Below are 18,087 nucleotides of genomic sequence, written 5' to 3' on the forward strand. Positions count from 1 at the left end.
CAGACCCCCTGCTGAGCAGGGAGCCAGACTCAGACTCGGACTCGGACTTGGGGCTCGATCCCAGGACCCTGAGATCCTGACCTGAGCCGAAGGCAGACGCTTAACCTACTGAGCCACCCGGGCGCCCCTCACCAAATGTAGTTCATGAAAATCAATTATGACAACTTTTTCTCCCCCTTCAACATTTTAAACAAAAAGGTCAAAGTCTTCTAGCTAATCATGAAAACAGAGCCCATTGTGGTAAATTATCTTTTTCTGCAAATGTTGCATTCCCTGTAAAGAAAACATTTAAATATAAACTCTTCGAGGTTTAATTTGTGTTTTTTTTTTTTTCCTCCACAAACAGTCATATTTTTGTTAGACTGTCTATAACATACTTTTCCTGGAAAAAAAGAAAACATGAGAGGAAGTTAAATAGGAGTCTTTATGAATATGAAACTCTTACCTCAAGGATGAAAGTGGAGGATGACCATTCTCATTGCCACTGAGGGCAAAAATATTAAGTGACATGTAAGAAAAGCATTTCTCAGTTTCAGAAAACTGTTGACATTTTGGAAGAATTTACGTATTGAAATTATATAATCTACTCCAGAGATCTAAACATAGAATAGGGGCGCCTGGGTGGCTCAGTCGTTAAGCGTCTGCTTTTCACTCAGGTCATGATCCCAGGGTCTTGGGATCGAGCCCCGCATCGGGCTCCCTGCTCGGCAGGAAGCCTGCTTCTCCATCTCCCACTCCCCCTGCTTGTGTTCCTGTTCTCACTGTGTCTCTCTCTGTCAAATAAATAAATAAAACATTTAAAAAAAATAAACACAGAATAAATGGTCAAGATTGGTGTATGTGTGGTCTTGGCCTGATTGCTGTGGGATAAAACAGATAAATACTAAAATTCACTTCTAGAACTGAGAATTGAATTATAATTCACTAGTTAGATTATCTGCTCTTTGAAGGACACTTTTTGCTCGACTTTGTGGCACTGTGAAGAAATAGAAAACACAACTTTGTGTATTTATATAAATAAAATAATACATTGTACATACCCTCATACTATGCTAACAGTATTGCTGATCTCAATTTATTTCTTAAATCATTATATGGAAATTGTAAATGCATTGTATAACAAAATCTTACTGTCAGAATACTGGATTAGTATTACTGCATTAGGGAAACAAAAGTTTTTGGTAAAACTACAGATTTTAGTATGTAAGAATATGTATTTTATAAATTTAATTGTTTTTGTTTTCCACTTTTTAGATTGTCAGTATTTTAATATATTGTTTCTATGTTCTTAGTTACTGATAAACATCAGTTCAAGCCAGAACAGATGTTATATAGATTTCGCTATGATGATGGAACATTTTATCCAAGAAATGAGATGCAGGACGTGATTTCAAAGGTAACAACCTCTCCCAGAACCTTTTATCAATAGCAGAATTCATGTTGTCATACTTCACCAAGATAAAATGCTGTTAAGAGACTTAAAAAAATTCTTCTAGTATAGAAAATGGCATTCGTAAGCAAGCCTCTCAATTTCTTCTTGCTATTTAAAGAATTCTAGGGTTAGATCATTTTTTTCATACTCTCACGTAGTTCTAAATGGAACTAATGAAATTGCACACTCAGATTATATCCACTGAAAAGTATGTCACATGTAGCAACAAGTGGCCATTATACTTGAATAAGTTTAAAAAATATATAAATATATAAAATTTATGTAACATCAGTTTTCTTTGCACACCAAGATTTATATTGACATATAATGTACGTGTAGTGTGAGGTATTGCTGCATAGAATTATTTTCTGCTAATACTTTGAAATTTTACATTTTAAGAAAAATAATTTTAAAAACCCTTTGTATATGTCATATGTATATGACAAATTCATAGTACAGTTTAATCCTGTTTTTAATTATTTAAGTTATATTATTTTTCTGATGTAATACAACAGTTGAATAACTTTTAAATTGGTAGAGATTATATAATGATTCCGGAATGTTGACAGTGGATATGTCTCAAAATTTCATTGGTCTGTCCTTTGAGTGATCTTCCTTGTTTTTGACATATCTTTATTTTATAATAGGGAGTGAGATTATATTGCCGTCTTCATAGTCTGTTTACTCCAGTGATAAGGTGAGTCTGGTTTCTAAGTTCTGGGCAATTTACGTGGAAATATTTATATTGCATATTAGGTAAGTATTATTCAGCTGGAACCTCTTGGTTTATTTTATTTTTCTTCCATAAGTGAAAATTTTACTTTTAAAGATGATTTTAAGTAATAATTGATCTGAAAATATTTCTAAATTTTCTGGGGCTCTAATTATGCAGTTTTTTTCCACTCTTTTTATTCTGATTTCTAAAATAATTTGTTATTAATCCATACTGAATTATAGACTTGATAATGAAATAATCCACAATCAGTTAATATTTAGTAAATAATAGTTGACTGGGAGAGGATTTGGAAATACTATTTACTATAAATACCACTATGATTACTTTATATTGATTTTTTTTCCACTAAATTGTATAATCAATTCTTGGATGTGTATTTTCACAATATTTCCTCCTAATAGTCTTTCATCCAAAGGAAAGATTTTGTACTTGAAAATTAAGAATTACTTTGGAGTTAATAAGTAAAATTTTATAATTTTATTCTCTACCAATTTTTTCCTTCTGAAGAGATATGCCCTTGTTTTTGAAGTGGAATCATAATTAATTTTCAGTTTCTCTCTCTAGAAAGACAGCAGAAAACTGAGTTTTGTGTTATGATTACTAATAGAAGAGACGTTCACGAGTATTACTGTATTTTTATAAAATATACACTGATATACACTGATAGAATGTAGTATGATGTTACACTAATTTCAAATGGCCAAATATCATTCATATTGACTGAAATTTAATATTCAGGACAAAAAAAAAATGGATGTACCATTTCCAAGATGAATAAAGACGCTTTTCCGTCGTGGCTATAGAATCTAAATGTTTGATGTGCTGGGTTTCTGTTTTTCATTCTGGTTTCCAATTTCAAGGAAACTCAGAACTCAAGAAAAAAAAATCCAGAAGTGGCTGTTTAAGTGTATTGGAAAGCTCACTGATGTTTTATAGAGAACACAGTGCAGATCCTGGAGGAAGAAACAAAATTTACCCAATCACTCCTGAAAGTGCCCTGTCACAAACAGGCTTCCTAAAGTAAAAAGAAGTGAAAATGAACCTATATTTATTGATTCCCTACTAGATTTCTAGCACAGCCACCCTGCAAATATTTTGGATAACCTAACACTAAACTTCAATCAATAGCAAGTGGGTACTTAAATTTATCTTTTCTGCTAAACTCATAAAAACAGTAATGGTTACAGTTTTCAGGTTACCTGTGTATATGTAGATTTCGTATGTGAGAAAATATGCTCTGAAAATATATTTTAGCCATATGGGATTTCTTACCAAGAAAGTTACATTCCATAAGAGCTGATAAGAAGGAATTGTTCTTTGGCTAGAAATGACAATTGTTTATGAGTTGTCAAGGAAAAATTTATGGGAAAAAACCATAAAACAGATGGAATGTATGATAGTCATGCTTTTAATATGTGTGAACTCAGCTTACAAAAAGAAAAATTATCTGGGTGAAGAATTCACCGACCCACATGTGTTTTATAATAGGCTGACTATCCTTTTCCTTCTTGGTGATGCTTATGGAAACCAAGATGAAATGGGCAATGAGGTATCAGAAACATGGAGATAGATTTAAAAAGATTTTATTTTATTTAATTAATTTATTTATTTTTAAATATTTTTTATTTTTTATTTATTTTTTATTTATTTTTTAAGATTTTATTTATTTATTTGACAGAGAGAGACACAGCGAGAGAGGGAACACAAGCAGGGGGAGTGGGAGAGGGAGAAGCAGGCTTCCTGCTGAGCAGGGAGCCCGATGCGGGGCTCGATCCCAGGACCCTGGGATCATGACCCGAGCCAAAGGCAGACACCTAACGACTGAGCCACCCAGGCGCCCCTAAAGATTTTTTTTTAAAGGAATCTGCTATTGATTACTGGCTAACCTGGTGTATTTATTATAAAAATCTTAGAAATATCAACCATTTTTCAGGGACTTTTTTTTATGAAAGTGGATAAAATGATGTCAGTATCGTCAGTTGCTGACAGGGGCTAAAGAACTGTGAATAGAGCTAGTAATTATTTATCATTTCAAGTTGTTTGCGGTTCGGATCTTTTGACATTTTGAAAAGACTGTCATTTTCTCTTTGATCTGGGCCTGCAAAATGAATGAATTATAGATTTCTGCCCTGGGGGCCCCATTCTGATCAGGAGTACTTGTTGGTATCTAACTTAACTTTGATTTCTCAGATCTGGGAAGTCTACTGAAAGGAGAGGCTAATGTAGAATCAGCTGGTTCCTTTGGTTCCCTTGGGATCTGGTGTCAGTTGTCCATGCCCTGATCAGACAAGATGAATGACAGGGTTCTCAGCATGTTTACCTTGGGACGGGCCTGCTGTCTGCCACTGCAGCTGAACCAAATCCAGCCTTCCTGGAGAATTCAGGAATAAAAGGGATTGCTTTATTCTCCACATTTTGATGAGTTTTCTTTCTTTCTTTTTTTTTTTTTTGTAGACTCTATCCAGATTTTAAGGGAAGAAATTCCATTTTGTTATTCTTTTATTGATGAGATATTGTATTTCTAGCTAAGTTTTTACCAGATAATATAGCAGTAATAATCTACTTGTGTATAAGAACATATCAAAAGAGAAATGTCTTGTTTTGGTATCATTGTTGGTCTCTTCCGATACAAGCTGATGAAGGAGTTTTCCAGTGCTATGTATACCTTATAAACCTCTGTTATTTGCACATAACTTGGATAATAGATTCAGATTATATTTAGTAAACTTTTCTGTTGCACACTGATATTAAATGAAATGTTTTCCTGTGCTTACTTACCCTCTTCTTACTGGTTTTGGTTTCTTTTTCCTTTATAGAGATAAAGATTACCATTTAAGAACCTACAAATCTGTAGTCATGGCCAACAAACTGATAGACTGGTTAATTGCACAGGTAAATAGACAAATAGAAGTTGCTGAGTTAATTCACTGCTGCTTTAAGCTTTGAGGGGATTTAGGTGCCTTTTTTTGTCACCATGTGCAGATGAGACACAGTGAAATAGCTTGACCAAGTTCATACAGCTAATACAGAGTTAGAATTTGAATCTAGGTGATCTGACTTAACAGTCTTCAAACTTAATTTTTATGCTATATGGTTTTTCAAAAGGAAGATGTTCCTATTTTTAAAGTATCAACTGAGATCCATCAAAAAAACTAAGTGTAGGAGCACCTGGGTGTCTCAGTCAGTTAAGCGTCTGACTCTTGATCTCAGCTCACGTCTTGATCTCTGAATCGTGAGTTCAAGCTGGCCCCATGCCCAGCATGGAGCCTACTTTAAAAACAAAAACAAAAACAAAAACAAACCAAAACCTAAGTGTAATTTGAGTATCACTGAAGAATACATATTCACATACACTAAAATTTCTTGCATGTTTTGTTCACTAATTCGTCTTAAGATGTTTCCTAGTCCTAGCAAGTTATCTAATCTCCCTGTGCCTTTCTGTTAGATAATTGTGCTTTGACATATAAGCTTTAATATTTATCTACATACATTTTAAATAGGGAACTATGAAATTTATTGTTATTGTTGCTCTGTTTCTCAGAACGTGGGAGTTGACAGCAGGTATTAAGAAAATGTTATTTGCAAATTAGGGCACCTACCCCAACATACTAGATATTCAAATATAAATTTAAATATTTTGTCATACTAGGTCAACTAATATATGATCAAATGTTTAACATTGATTAAAAAACAACTTTGACAGAACTTACTATTTTGTTAGGGGATATTGCTTGGTTGAAATGTTGTCATGCTTAGATATTTGAGTCAATTTCATAAGCAGTTTTACTTTTTTGTTATTAAAGAAAGTGGCCTACTCTTTGTTACATGTGAATAACATTTGATAATCATAAAATGTTCTTTGTTTCAAATATTAATGTTTAATTCATATTTGATTCATCTGTGCACATAAATTTTGAGATTTTTATTATTTAATATTAATTTCTAGACTATTCAAGACTGCTTACTTTTGTATTTATAGCACTTAAATGTATTCTATTTGGAAGTTAAGATTTTAGATTAAACCAAGCAATTATTTTTAGATAAAAAAACTTAATTCATACATGCAGGGGTTTACTAGAGTCAGAGCCTTTTATAATATTATGGTCAAATATGTGTCATTAGATTTGGTTCTGTACTTGATATCAGAGTTGGCATTTCACATAGAAATTATAATCTTAAAGAATTCACATGAACTTGTACCATATGTTGACTATGTGAGAAAACTGAAGGAAGTTTTTTTGAAGCAAAAGTTGGTGCCTAATAAATATTTAAAGTCCTGACTCAGGAAATCAGTGAGCAGCTTTCTTTTCTTTTTTCCTTTTTGGCATTGTTTTACTTTTCAAATGTGAGCATTAGAAGAATAAATAAGCTACCCAAAAACTGGACCACGTTGCAATTATTTTTTTTCTTCAGGTTTTCTTAGTGATCTGTTACAACAATGTCTTAGAAATTGTATGTAGTAGAAATTGGGGTGATGGACTGGGACTCAGATAACCTAGCCTCTGATGATGGTTCTTCTGATAAGTAGTTATGCAAAGTTGGACAAGTCCCTTCATCTCTCCAGATTTTATTTTCACAACTGTTTATTACTTACTGGAATTATTATCTAACAGAGAAAAAGGCACAGGAATATTAGAATAACTTGCTAGGACTAACAACAGATATTTTAAAACAAATGAGTGGACAAAACATGCAAAACATGCATTGTAGGTATGAATGATTGTGAGCGAAAGCAAGGATGAAAATAAGCACAGAGTTCAGGCAACAGTAGGGGACCAACCTGACTAGGAAGAAATAAAATGAGAAAGCACTTCTTAACCACAAAACCTAAAACTGTTAAGTTTATACACACACACACATATGTACATATGTCTATTTCTATATATGAATCCATACTTACATGAATAAAATAGAAGTTTCCTAGATAAAAACATAACAGAAGATTGCATTGGGCTTTCATTTTTGCTTCAGTTACATGATGTGATTATTTTTTCTGTAAGATAGTGAAAGAGAAGCTTGCATTTACAGGCTCAGCTGAACAATTTATTTTTAGGGTCTTATAAATCACCCTAAGTTAGTAGGTTTCTTTAGGGGTCCTTAAGAACAAGGCCATTTGGTAGAAGAAATATGATAGCAGAGATCATGCATAATGATTTTTCATTAACTTTAGTGTGTTTTCAATATATAGGATATTCTCTTGCTGCACAATTGGGATACAATATTGAAAAAATAAGAGAAAGGGATCATTTGTGGTAACAATAAATTTTAGTTATTTATATATTTTCATGTTTAATACAGTATGATTTTACTCAGGAATATTATATCCTTGTTTTTCACTTAATGTCAAAAAAAAGATGTTTTTATAATCAAGTGAATGTTTTATAGCAATTAGGTGCATCATGAGCTTATGAAAGCAGTGTGTGCCCTAAGAAATGAATGTTTTTGTCATATGGTGCTGGGAACGTCAAATGCAGTAAAGATACAACAAAGCGTTTAGTTGCCTGTTAAGTTGTGCCATGTTTTTGTGGTTAACAGGGGGATTGCCGCACCAGAGAAGAGGCAATGATATTTGGTGTCGGACTCTGTGACAATGGATTTATGCACCATGGTAGGGATTTTTATTCTGGAAGCTCACAGATGTATTTTACTGTTTTGTTTTTGTTAGGGCACTGGGAGTACCTCATTGTTTTAGTGAAGTCATTTAGAGATGAACCAGCAAGACCGTATGGGTCTTGCCATGTGTCCATACTGGGTCACATCTGCATTCAATTTCACCTCTGGTGCCATTCCTATGTCTAGTTGCTTTTATCTACCAGTTGCCATGACTTCTCTTCTCTTTTTCTAGACTGACTCCAGAAGAGCAAAAGCTTGAACTAGAAGGTGTTTTTTTTTTTTTAAGTAGCTTTTAAAAAAAATTGAAATTATTTTAGATTAAACTCATGGTTTCTTTTAATGCCAGTATGTATTAAAATGATTAAATGAGAGCATATATGGTTGGTAATCATTGTTTTTTTTTTTTTTGAGAAAAATGCTTTTAAAATTATCTCAGAGATAAAATTATAAATCTCTGGAAAAAATCTGTTTCATTTTGGCTACTAATTATTTTTCTTGTTTGATGACTTCATTACGCCTAAATTTATAAAAATAATGAGACTTAGTTTTCCCTCTGTATTCATAGCATCTTATATATTCCACAAACCCAGTCTTTTTCACTGTTTACATATATATAAACACATATTTGATAACGCTTCTACCTATTTGTCAATTACTTTCAGAAGGTTATTACCTTTTTTAAAAAAAGATTTATTTATTTTATATAGAGAGAGACTGGGGCAGAGGGAGAGGGAGAAAGAGAATCTCAAGCAGACTCCCCTCTGAGGAGTCCCCTCATGTCCCCTCATGACCCTGAGATCATGACCTGAGCCAAAACCAAGAGTCGATTGCTCAACCAACGGAGCCACTCAAGCACCCCAAGGTTATTACCTTTCTATGAAGAAGGAAGTATAGCAAAACTTTCAGTGATGTTGAGAGTATCATTGGTTAGCATACATTCATTTGGGAATTCCATTACATCCCACTATCTCTAGAGCACTGTATGAGATGTGATAGAGAAATATTAGTCCTTGCTGAAAAACTATTGAATGGGAGAAATGATATTATTATAGGGAATTAAAACTATAATATAAGGGTGAAATCCTTCAAATATTTTGTTTTTCTTTTTAAAGCATCAACAAGCAGTCATTTTATCTAAATATTTATTTTAAAATATTGAGTTAGGGGCACCTGGGTGGCTCAGTCGGTTAAGCGTCCGACTCTTGATTTTGGTTCAAGTCATGATCTCAGGATCATGAAATCAATCCTGCATTGGGCTTGTGCTCGATGCGGAGCCTGCTTGACGTTCTCCCTCTCTGTCTGCCCCTCTCCCATGCTCGTAGGCATGTGCGCATGCTCTCTCTCTCTCTAAAAAAACAAATACAATTAATTAATTAACTAACAAAAAAATAAAATATTGAGTTAACAACAAAAGTTTTCCCTACAAAAGTCTATGTCAGTAAAGCACAACCAATTTGGCTGCTGCCTGCCTTATTGATGTCCTTTCTCACTCCTGTTAGGCAGACTATTTTGTGGAGGAAAATAGCAATAGCAAAACACCATGTGAGTTTGGGGGAAGTGCTTGGGTCATGTAGGCAAGACCTAACTTAATCTCAAGTATATTCTCATTTCTATTGTCAACTGTAAGGTGTTTTTAATTTGTGCTTGATAGTTTCATTTGTTAACCCAAGTTGCCGGCCAGTCTTCCATCCAAAGATCAACACATATATCATCCGGTCAACAGTTATTACTTGGCACTCTGTAAAAATAATGAAATAAAATAGTTTTGTATCGCTTTCTGTATGCCAGGTTAATCATACTTATTACTTCATTTTTAGTTCTGTACGTTATGAAGAAGGTTTTATTGCCCCCATTTTACCGATGCGGAAACTGCAGTTCAAAGAGTTGAAGTAACTTTCCCAAAGCCACACCCAGAATCAATCCCAGACCTGGAGGTGTGCTTCATCATAAAGCCAGACCTTGTACAGTGCCATGGGACCAGTGTCTTCCCTTTAGCTACCCTGCTCAATGAATCACCCTGTTCCAACAAGTACGCTTCAACCAAGGATACATAAATAGAAATAGAGAAGATTTCTCTTTTAAAACATTTTGACAGCTGTCAGGATCTCACTGAATATAAATTCTGTCTATCAGTATTTAGCCTTATTTTTGAAAGGTTAATCTTAGGGACTTTGGGGGAAAATACTAACGTTCAGATAAAAGGGAAAAAATGAACCTTTATTGAAATAAGATTATTTGAGAACAATGTTTTTAAACAGAAAAGAACTAGGAATTAGTGGAAACTAAAATCACATTTCACCCAGAAGATATATTTCTGGTTTGAAGTGTTGGAACAAAAGTGACCACAGTGGGAATTGCTCACACACATAAGAGCAACACTTACCCATTTGAATTTTCCCATAATTGTTCAGGATATTAAAAACACACTTCAAATGTTTACTACAAATTCAAAACAATGTAGGTTTCTATGTTTTTGATTGCATACATTTTTTGATTCAGTATAATCTTTTATTAAATTTGGGTGAGTATAAAAAAGTTAACATTTGGGGCACCTGAGTGGCTCAGTCGTTAAGCATCTGCCTTCGGCTCAGGTCATGATCCCAGGGTCCTGGGATTGAGCCCCGCATCGGGCTCCCTGCTCAACGGGAAGCCTGCTTCTCCCTCTCCCACTCCCCCTGCTTGTGTTCCTGCTCTCGCTCTCTCTCTCTGTCAAATAAATAAATAATTAAAAAAAAAAGTTAACATTGAAAAAATACTTAAAAATTCTAAACTCTTTAGTTAATAGTAATTTAAAGGAAACATTGGCTTGAAGCTGTCGAAAGAAATAGAACAATATCATAGGAATATTTGTGAATGAAATTTCTTCTAAGAGTATTACATTGAGGTTATGGGACAGGTATTAGTTTACTGAATGTCTATTAGTATGAAAAATGGGTCCAATTTTTGGATTAATTGGAACAATTTGAATCTTTTTTTGTAGTTCTTGAAAAAAGTGAATTCAGAGATGAACCCCTACTTTTCCGTTTTTTTGCGGATGAGGAAATGGAAGGATCAAATATGAAGCATCGACTTATGAAACATGATTTAAAAGTTGTAGAAAATGTTATAGCCAAATCATTATTGGTAAGTTTATCAATATGTTATATAAATTTTCTTCATTTATTCTGTTTGTACCTTTTTTCATAGTCCCTTTATTAATAATGTTAATATTTTGCATTTCAGATTAAATCCAATGAAGGCAGCTATGGTTTTGGGTTAGAAGACAAAAATAAAGTTCCAATAATAAAGTTGGTAGAAAAGGGGTCTAATGCTGAGGTAATGTAAATTAGCATTTTTATTTAAATTTGTTGTCCATGACATACAAATATAAAAGTTCTAAACAAATTGAAATCAGCTTTTAAGTATCTTTATTGAAAATAGTGTTTCTGAATAATCTTATTCTGAGTTTCTACCAGATACGATTGGGATTTGTGACAGAGTTCATGTACTCAGATATTTGGAGATCCGTAACTGTGAACTTCTTGACCTTGGGAGATCACATGGCTCATTCCATGTCCCTGGGACTTCCCTGTTCAAAATTCTAGCCTGGAACCCTGGGGAGACTGCATACAGTGGGACTGTATTATGTATGTCAGATACCTGTTCCATTAAATCTAGGGCTACGTCTTTTATTTTCCTATCACTTTTGGCTGTCTTATAAAAATATAACTTTCATCAGTAAAGCATGTGCTTTGGCTTATTTTCTCATTAGGTTAATGCTATTTGATGTTCTCTCACCTCAGCAGCCTTTAATCAAAGAAATCTCCTGATCATTCATTCAGGATTATTTATTTAGTACCTATTATATGCCAGGAACTGTTCCAGGCTCTGGGAATATAGCAATGAATAAAAGAGGCAAAATCTCCTGCTCTCATGGAACCTACTGGGAGTGTTATATCCCAAATATGTCAGATTTAAAGTATTCTCACCTTGCGGCCTGGCTTGTAAAAATACCTTAATCCTCAAGCAAACTTCTAAATATATAAATCTTAAATAAAGAATGTGAGAATGAATGAAGCATGACTTTTAACTTTGAACCTGGCTTAAAGTTAGTAGCATACTTCCATCCACCCTCCTATTGGCTAATGTCCAAGGTCTCCGTCTTTTACCAAAACACAAATTCATGCAAGACAGTGTTTTAGGTACAGCACATTAATTTCAAACGAAATAACTCTGGTCAACTCATACTTTGTTAGTGGGCTGGGCCAACAAATGACTGTTTTTAGTAATTTTCTGCCAGAAGGAAATGTTTCTCCCAGACATTTTCTGTGGGTGTTCTTAGAGTACAGCTTCATCTAACTATGTCACTGAGTAAGTGCCCTCTCCCGGGTCTTCATCATTTCTCTGGTAACCAACACAGCATGTAGTTCGGAGGCAGTGGGATTGGTTAAGAATGGCAGCCTGGTTGGCATGGAGAGATAATGTCTTCTTTGTCATCTTTCCAGCCTCTGGCAATCTGTGCTTTTTGGAGCTCTTTTCCTTGGGTTCCAGGCCATTCCTCTCTCCCCCTGGAGATATTTATGCTGTGTCATGTTAGCGATGCTTATTCGGTTGTCATTGATGGCTGTATAGAGGTGGAACCTCTCTGAGTTAATTGGATATAAATGGAAAACAGAGTAAAAAAAAAAAAAAATTAACCTGGGGTTTGACTGTAGTTTAAAGGATGAAATAAGAAAAAGAACTGGAAGATACAATAGAAAGAGGGTCACAGGAGGAGGACAAAATTAAGTCATAAAAGAAGGGGTGGGAATTTCAGTGCAAATGGGTGATCAAATTTAAAACTAGGTCAAAGATAATAACTGTGTTATCTCCCCCACAGTTCTGTTGTGCGAAATTGCATAAAAAACATTGCAAATGTGTTGAAATGTCAAAAATCTGTAAGTTCTAGGTCTTTTCAGCTTCTAATTCTGTGAAAAAAATAGATTCCTTATTAAGATATAATTTGATTTTTTTTCTTTCTATTTCTCTCTTAGATGGCTGGCATGGAAGTTGGGAAAAAGATCTTTGCTATTAATGGTGACCTAGTTTTTATGAGACCTTTCAATGAAGTGGATTGCTTCCTGAAATCATGCTTAAACAGCAGAAAGCCTCTAAGAGTTCTCGTGAGCACAAAGCCAAGGGAGTAAGTTGTATGATTTATGTGGGATTTTTAAAAAAATTATACATAGGTGAATGAAATAGAAAAGTTAACTAAGTACATGTCTAGAATTAAGTATCTCATTGCTTGGGACATTTAGACCTTACCAAGATCACTAATACTTGTCTTTAAATGATGGGGGAAAACTGCATTGCTCATGCTGCTAATGCTTGCTATTCACATCAGGTAGTTTCAATAGAAATAGTACTTCCTTTTTGCTGCCCAAATTTTCCTGGTCTAGGTTGGGTTGAATGTGATTATAAGTGAAGAAAACTGATAGAACACTTGATAATAAAGAACTGCATTCCCCATGTTCAGCTCTAAGAATTTTAGGTCTATGAGTTAGTTAGATATTAGGTTTATAATTAAACACATATAAGAAATGGGAGCACAACTGGGTGAAATACACTTGCATGCTTGCTTGTACTTAGTGATATGTCAATTCTTTAAAAAAATGCCTATCTATCTGCCTACCTATGATTAGGAAAAAACCTCATGTTTATTATAGCCAATTTAGAGAGTATAGATTTTTCTAAATGAAGATGTGTTTCTTATAATCGTATCATCCATAAATAACCATCACTTTTTTTGAAATTCAATGATAGTTGACTTTTCGATGTACTGAAACAGATTTACACAACCATGTATTTATAAAATGGGATTATGCATTATAACCTGTTTTTTTAAATTAATAAGATATTATGGATATACTTGGAAGAGATTGGCTTTTCTTCTGCAAATCACTGATGGTCTAGTGTTCCTGTATCATGTTTCCATGATTTGTTTAACCAATAAATTAATTAGTATAATTCATATGAAGTGCTTAGTGTAATGTCTTAATGTACTATGATTGTATCAAAATTACTGTTTAAAATTCAATTATAGCATTTATTAATAGTAATAAGCAACTTTATTCATTTTAAGGTAAATGAAGGTTACCACTTTAAAAACAAAAGGTTTATTTTAACTGCTTATGAAAATATTCTCAGTATATATAGCATAGTATTCTTCCCTGCCTTAATATATATATTTAGCAATAACTGGGTGCACTCTTTATCTTAGGAGCTGAAATGCAATGTAATAAGCTAGAATATATGTGCTGCCTAAGCAAGTATGCAATGTAATGAGCTAGATTCTACAGCATTAAGTCATCAAGGTCAATGCCAAAACGTACCAAAGAGAGAGTGAATGTGACTCATTCAAATTACTCATTTAGGAAGACTTTGGGCAAGAGGGCAGAGAATAACCATAACAATGTCTTCTCTCTAAACCTAATTTTGATCTATTACTCCCTGTTTACCCAACCCTATCTAGGGTAAGGCTCACCTAGTTGCCTACCTCTGGACACTTTGAGGACACTTAAAAGGAAAAGGACAGACTAGAAACGAATAAGGGAGTAATAGTCCAAATCAATCATTAGTAAACATAAAGGTCCTCCTCATGGTCCCATTGCCCCCTGATTTAACCCTGCAACTACCGATTCACTGATTGTAGACATTTCAACAGTTGGATCACTCTGAAGTCCTCAACTTTAAGACTAAATGGGGGCAAATCTTCAGTCCTAGAACTAACTGCTAGATGAGCAGCATTAGAACCTGTGTCCTCTGACTCTTCCTGCAGTGTTTGTTACACAGTATTTGGAACCCAATATTTCTGGTCCAGTTTCAAGCTTCTCTTCCACCACTTGCTTGCTAATTGTGTTGCTTCAACATCTTCATCCATAAAAAAATGGAGATGATGGGTGTCTATGTCATGGAGCTGCTAAGAACATTAAATAAATTTAGGTTTGTAAAGAACTTAGTGACTTGTTCAGCACATGGTATGTACTCCAGTGATGTTATCTGTGATGCTTGTCTATTGTCTTATTTCATTTTTTTCATTGCTTCTTTATTACATCAGGAACATATTTTATATTGTATTTCAAAACTGTTTTGAGGATAGAGTATTCATTTTTCATCTTTTAATTTGCTTGAAATCTATAGCCTTTATGTCCTTATTCTAATGTGTGATTCCTATAAATCATTCTCTCATATTTTCTTACAATACCCACTTATATTTGATGTAGTGTCTTGTCTGGGGGTGGGGAGGAAAGCAAAAATATGAGAAGTAAATCCAACTGAAGTTTTCTTTTGACTCTAGCTGTATTTTACACTTGATAGCATCAAAGAATTTTTCAAAAGGCTTTGTAGCAGATTATTTAGTGCACTTACATTCTACAAGAAATGCAGTGTTCCTTTTGTATAAATTTAATTCTTCATTTACTAGACAATATAGTGGTCCCAGCAGGGCAACATGTTTTCCAAAGACCATTTTATGAAGAGGGCCCCAGTATTATGACCAAAATGCATCTCATGGTGTTTTGTACAAAATTTTTAAAGAAATCTACAATAATCTTCTTGAAGATTAGAGTAAGGTCAACCTTCCCTAGCAATATTAGAAGGATAGAAGACCTTGCTCAGAAAGAACCAAGAGGCTGCTGTGAATTCCTCACAATCCAAAAGCAACAATAACTCACCATGGCCTGAGAGCCTTGAAGTTATTTCAGCAAAAGTGAACTCTCATTCATAATATATAGAAGCATGAGCTACTTCTGTTTTTCTGTTTCATGCTCAGAAAATGTATTTATTCCCTTTTCTTTTCCGTAGTCAGTTATCTTCCATTTTCAGGTGTCTTTTTTTTTTCTTTGACAGACACTAGTAACAAGGTGCTATTCAAAGCAAGCAAATACAGCCTTATACACCAAAAAGTGTATAATTAAGGATAAAGGATATATTCGTTCTGTGACCTCTACTCCACCAATATGCAGATCACTTCATAGTGTATAACCTACTCATAGTGTGTAACCTAATCCATAATACTACTTTCAGCTTTCCCTAAAACAGATAATTCATATTTCTATCACCAAATGCTGGAATGCCTGCCTCAGTTATAGTTCAGATTGTGGGACCAGCCTCTGCCATCAGACACAATGCCATATAGCGTTTTCTCAAGTGTTCCAGGCACAGTGTTGCTCAGACTGCTCTAGCAGCTTTTTTTTATAAACTCTAAGTAAGTGCCGCTGTACCTAATTTCAGACTCTGTCGAATGTGCCCTTGAAGTGCCACTGACATTTATGTCATGATTAATTCATCATCTTTTGGAAAACACTTTTGTTTCTTGGGCATCGAGGGCTATCCATCAAAATTTATTGCATTGTATTCGTTTGTCTTTGCTCTGTACTGCAATTTATGATGCTCGTTTTTATTGTTATGATGTTCCGCCTTATCTCATGCTCTCTGCATTTCATCGTTGCTCTCTGATCCCTGGCTTCCCTCTGTGGAGTGGCTCACTTATTAGTGCCAGACTGGACATCCCTCACTGCTTTGACATAACAGCAGCATTCCTTCATCTTCTTTTCCACATGGCTTCATTGAAAATACTTCTCTTATTCAGGTTTTCCCTTTTGATGTATTATTCTTTCAAAATTTCACTGAATAAATTCTAAAGTTAATCACATTCTTAAATTATTTTGATGTAGTGTTTGACAGATCTCTTCTTTATAACTAGCTTTTTGTTGTTGTTCTTTGATGACGTTCCCAACAGGTAGAATATATTAACTCTGTGTTTCTTTTATTACTTTTAACAAAGAAATTTCAACAAAGAAATTTCACAGTGTGCTGGCTTCTTTGTAACAGTAAACTAAGGAGTTGGGCGCCTGGGTGGCTCCATCGGTTAAGCAGCCAACTCTTGATTTTGGCTCGGGTCATGAACTCAGGTCGTGAGATGTAGCCCTGAGTCTGAGTCTGGCTCCAAGCTCAGCAAGGAGTCTGCTTGAGGATTCTCTCCTTCTCCCTCTGCCCTTAACTCTGCTCACGAGCGAGCTCTCTCTAAGATAAATAAATCTTAAAAAAAAAAAACAAAAACAGTAAACTAAGGAGAGAAGCTTCCATTTTATTGAAGTGCCTACATAATTCATAGCATGATGTAGGGCAGTTGACCAAAGATTCCCATTTTAATCTCCACTGACCCCCTGCAAAGTAAGTTTTAACATCCTTTCTGTGGAAACTCAAACTCAGAGAAGTTAAGGAGTTCATGCAAGTTATTCAACTATCAAGTGACTAAATGAGGATTCAGAGCTAGTTTTGTCCGCTCCCAGAGCCTGTTCCTTACTCAGCATGTACCATGTACCAGCCACGCTCAATTGAGGAAGTCTGTGGTGCATGCCTACTGGGTGCCTTTGTGAGGGCACGCGCCCTGTTTCCTGGTTTCTAGCCCAGTCAGTGTCTTTTACACAGTAGACTCTCAACACATATTTATTGAAAGAATGAATAAAAGCGTGGACACTATTGTTTTAACCAACTGTGGCATTTTAAAGTCATCTTACCCTATTTTCTGACTGATTTTAGGACAGTGAAAATCCCCGATTCAGCTGAGGGACTTGGATTCCAGATCCGAGGATATGGCCCATCGGTTGTCCATGCAGTGGGAAGAGGTGAGAAAGTCATCCTGCATGGCAAACAGCTTTACAGCATGTTTGGATATTGCTTGCTGAACAAGAATATGTTCAAAATGTGCATGGTCATGTTGTCGTGAATTTTCTCAATCATATTTTTACCTTATTGGCTCAATGGCAGTACATTCCTAAAACACTATTTTTTAAAAAACTCTTAAAAATTGTAAGGCACATTTATCACTTTTGAGAACTGATGACATGGAGGGAGCTAGAGGGCATTATGCTAAGCAGAATAAGTCAGTCAGAGAATGATAAACACTGTATGATTTCACTCATATATGAAATTTAAGAAACAAAACAGATGAACATAGGGGAAGGGAAGGACAAATAAAATAGGATGAAAGCAGAGAGGAAGACAAACCATAAGAGACTCTTAACTCTAGGAAAAACATGAGGGTTGCTGGAGCTCCAGGAGGTGGGTGGGGGGATGGGGTAACTGGGTGATGGGCATTAAGGAGGGCACGTGATGCAATGAGAAATGGGTGTTATATGCAACTGATGAATCACTAAATTCTACCTCTGAAGCAAATAATACACTACATGTTATTTAAATTGAATTTAAATAAAAAATTTTTAAAAACTGATGAGAGAACGATGCCTCCCAATCTCACTTTTCTGCATGTTTCAGTTTAGCCAAA

General features: G+C 34.8%; 1 protein-coding gene across 1 annotated transcript in view; it reads left to right on the top strand.

Annotated features, from left to right (window-relative positions):
• PREX2 (phosphatidylinositol-3,4,5-trisphosphate dependent Rac exchange factor 2) overlaps window positions 1–18,087 on the top strand; it is a 285,562-nt gene that overhangs the window by 128,887 nt on the left and 138,588 nt on the right. The window contains exons 12-19 of the mRNA XM_032421606.1: window positions 1,293–1,396; window positions 2,080–2,129; window positions 4,985–5,060; window positions 7,704–7,776; window positions 10,762–10,904; window positions 11,004–11,096; window positions 12,794–12,942; window positions 17,343–17,428. Of these exons, the coding sequence (XP_032277497.1) occupies window positions 1,293–1,396; window positions 2,080–2,129; window positions 4,985–5,060; window positions 7,704–7,776; window positions 10,762–10,904; window positions 11,004–11,096; window positions 12,794–12,942; window positions 17,343–17,428 (774 nt within the window). The remainder of the gene's footprint in view (window positions 1–1,292; window positions 1,397–2,079; window positions 2,130–4,984; window positions 5,061–7,703; window positions 7,777–10,761; window positions 10,905–11,003; window positions 11,097–12,793; window positions 12,943–17,342; window positions 17,429–18,087) is intronic.

This window comes from Phoca vitulina, unplaced genomic scaffold, assembly GCF_004348235.1.
Source record: "Phoca vitulina isolate PV1807 unplaced genomic scaffold, GSC_HSeal_1.0 scaffold25, whole genome shotgun sequence".
NCBI lineage: Eukaryota > Metazoa > Chordata > Mammalia > Carnivora > Phocidae > Phoca > Phoca vitulina.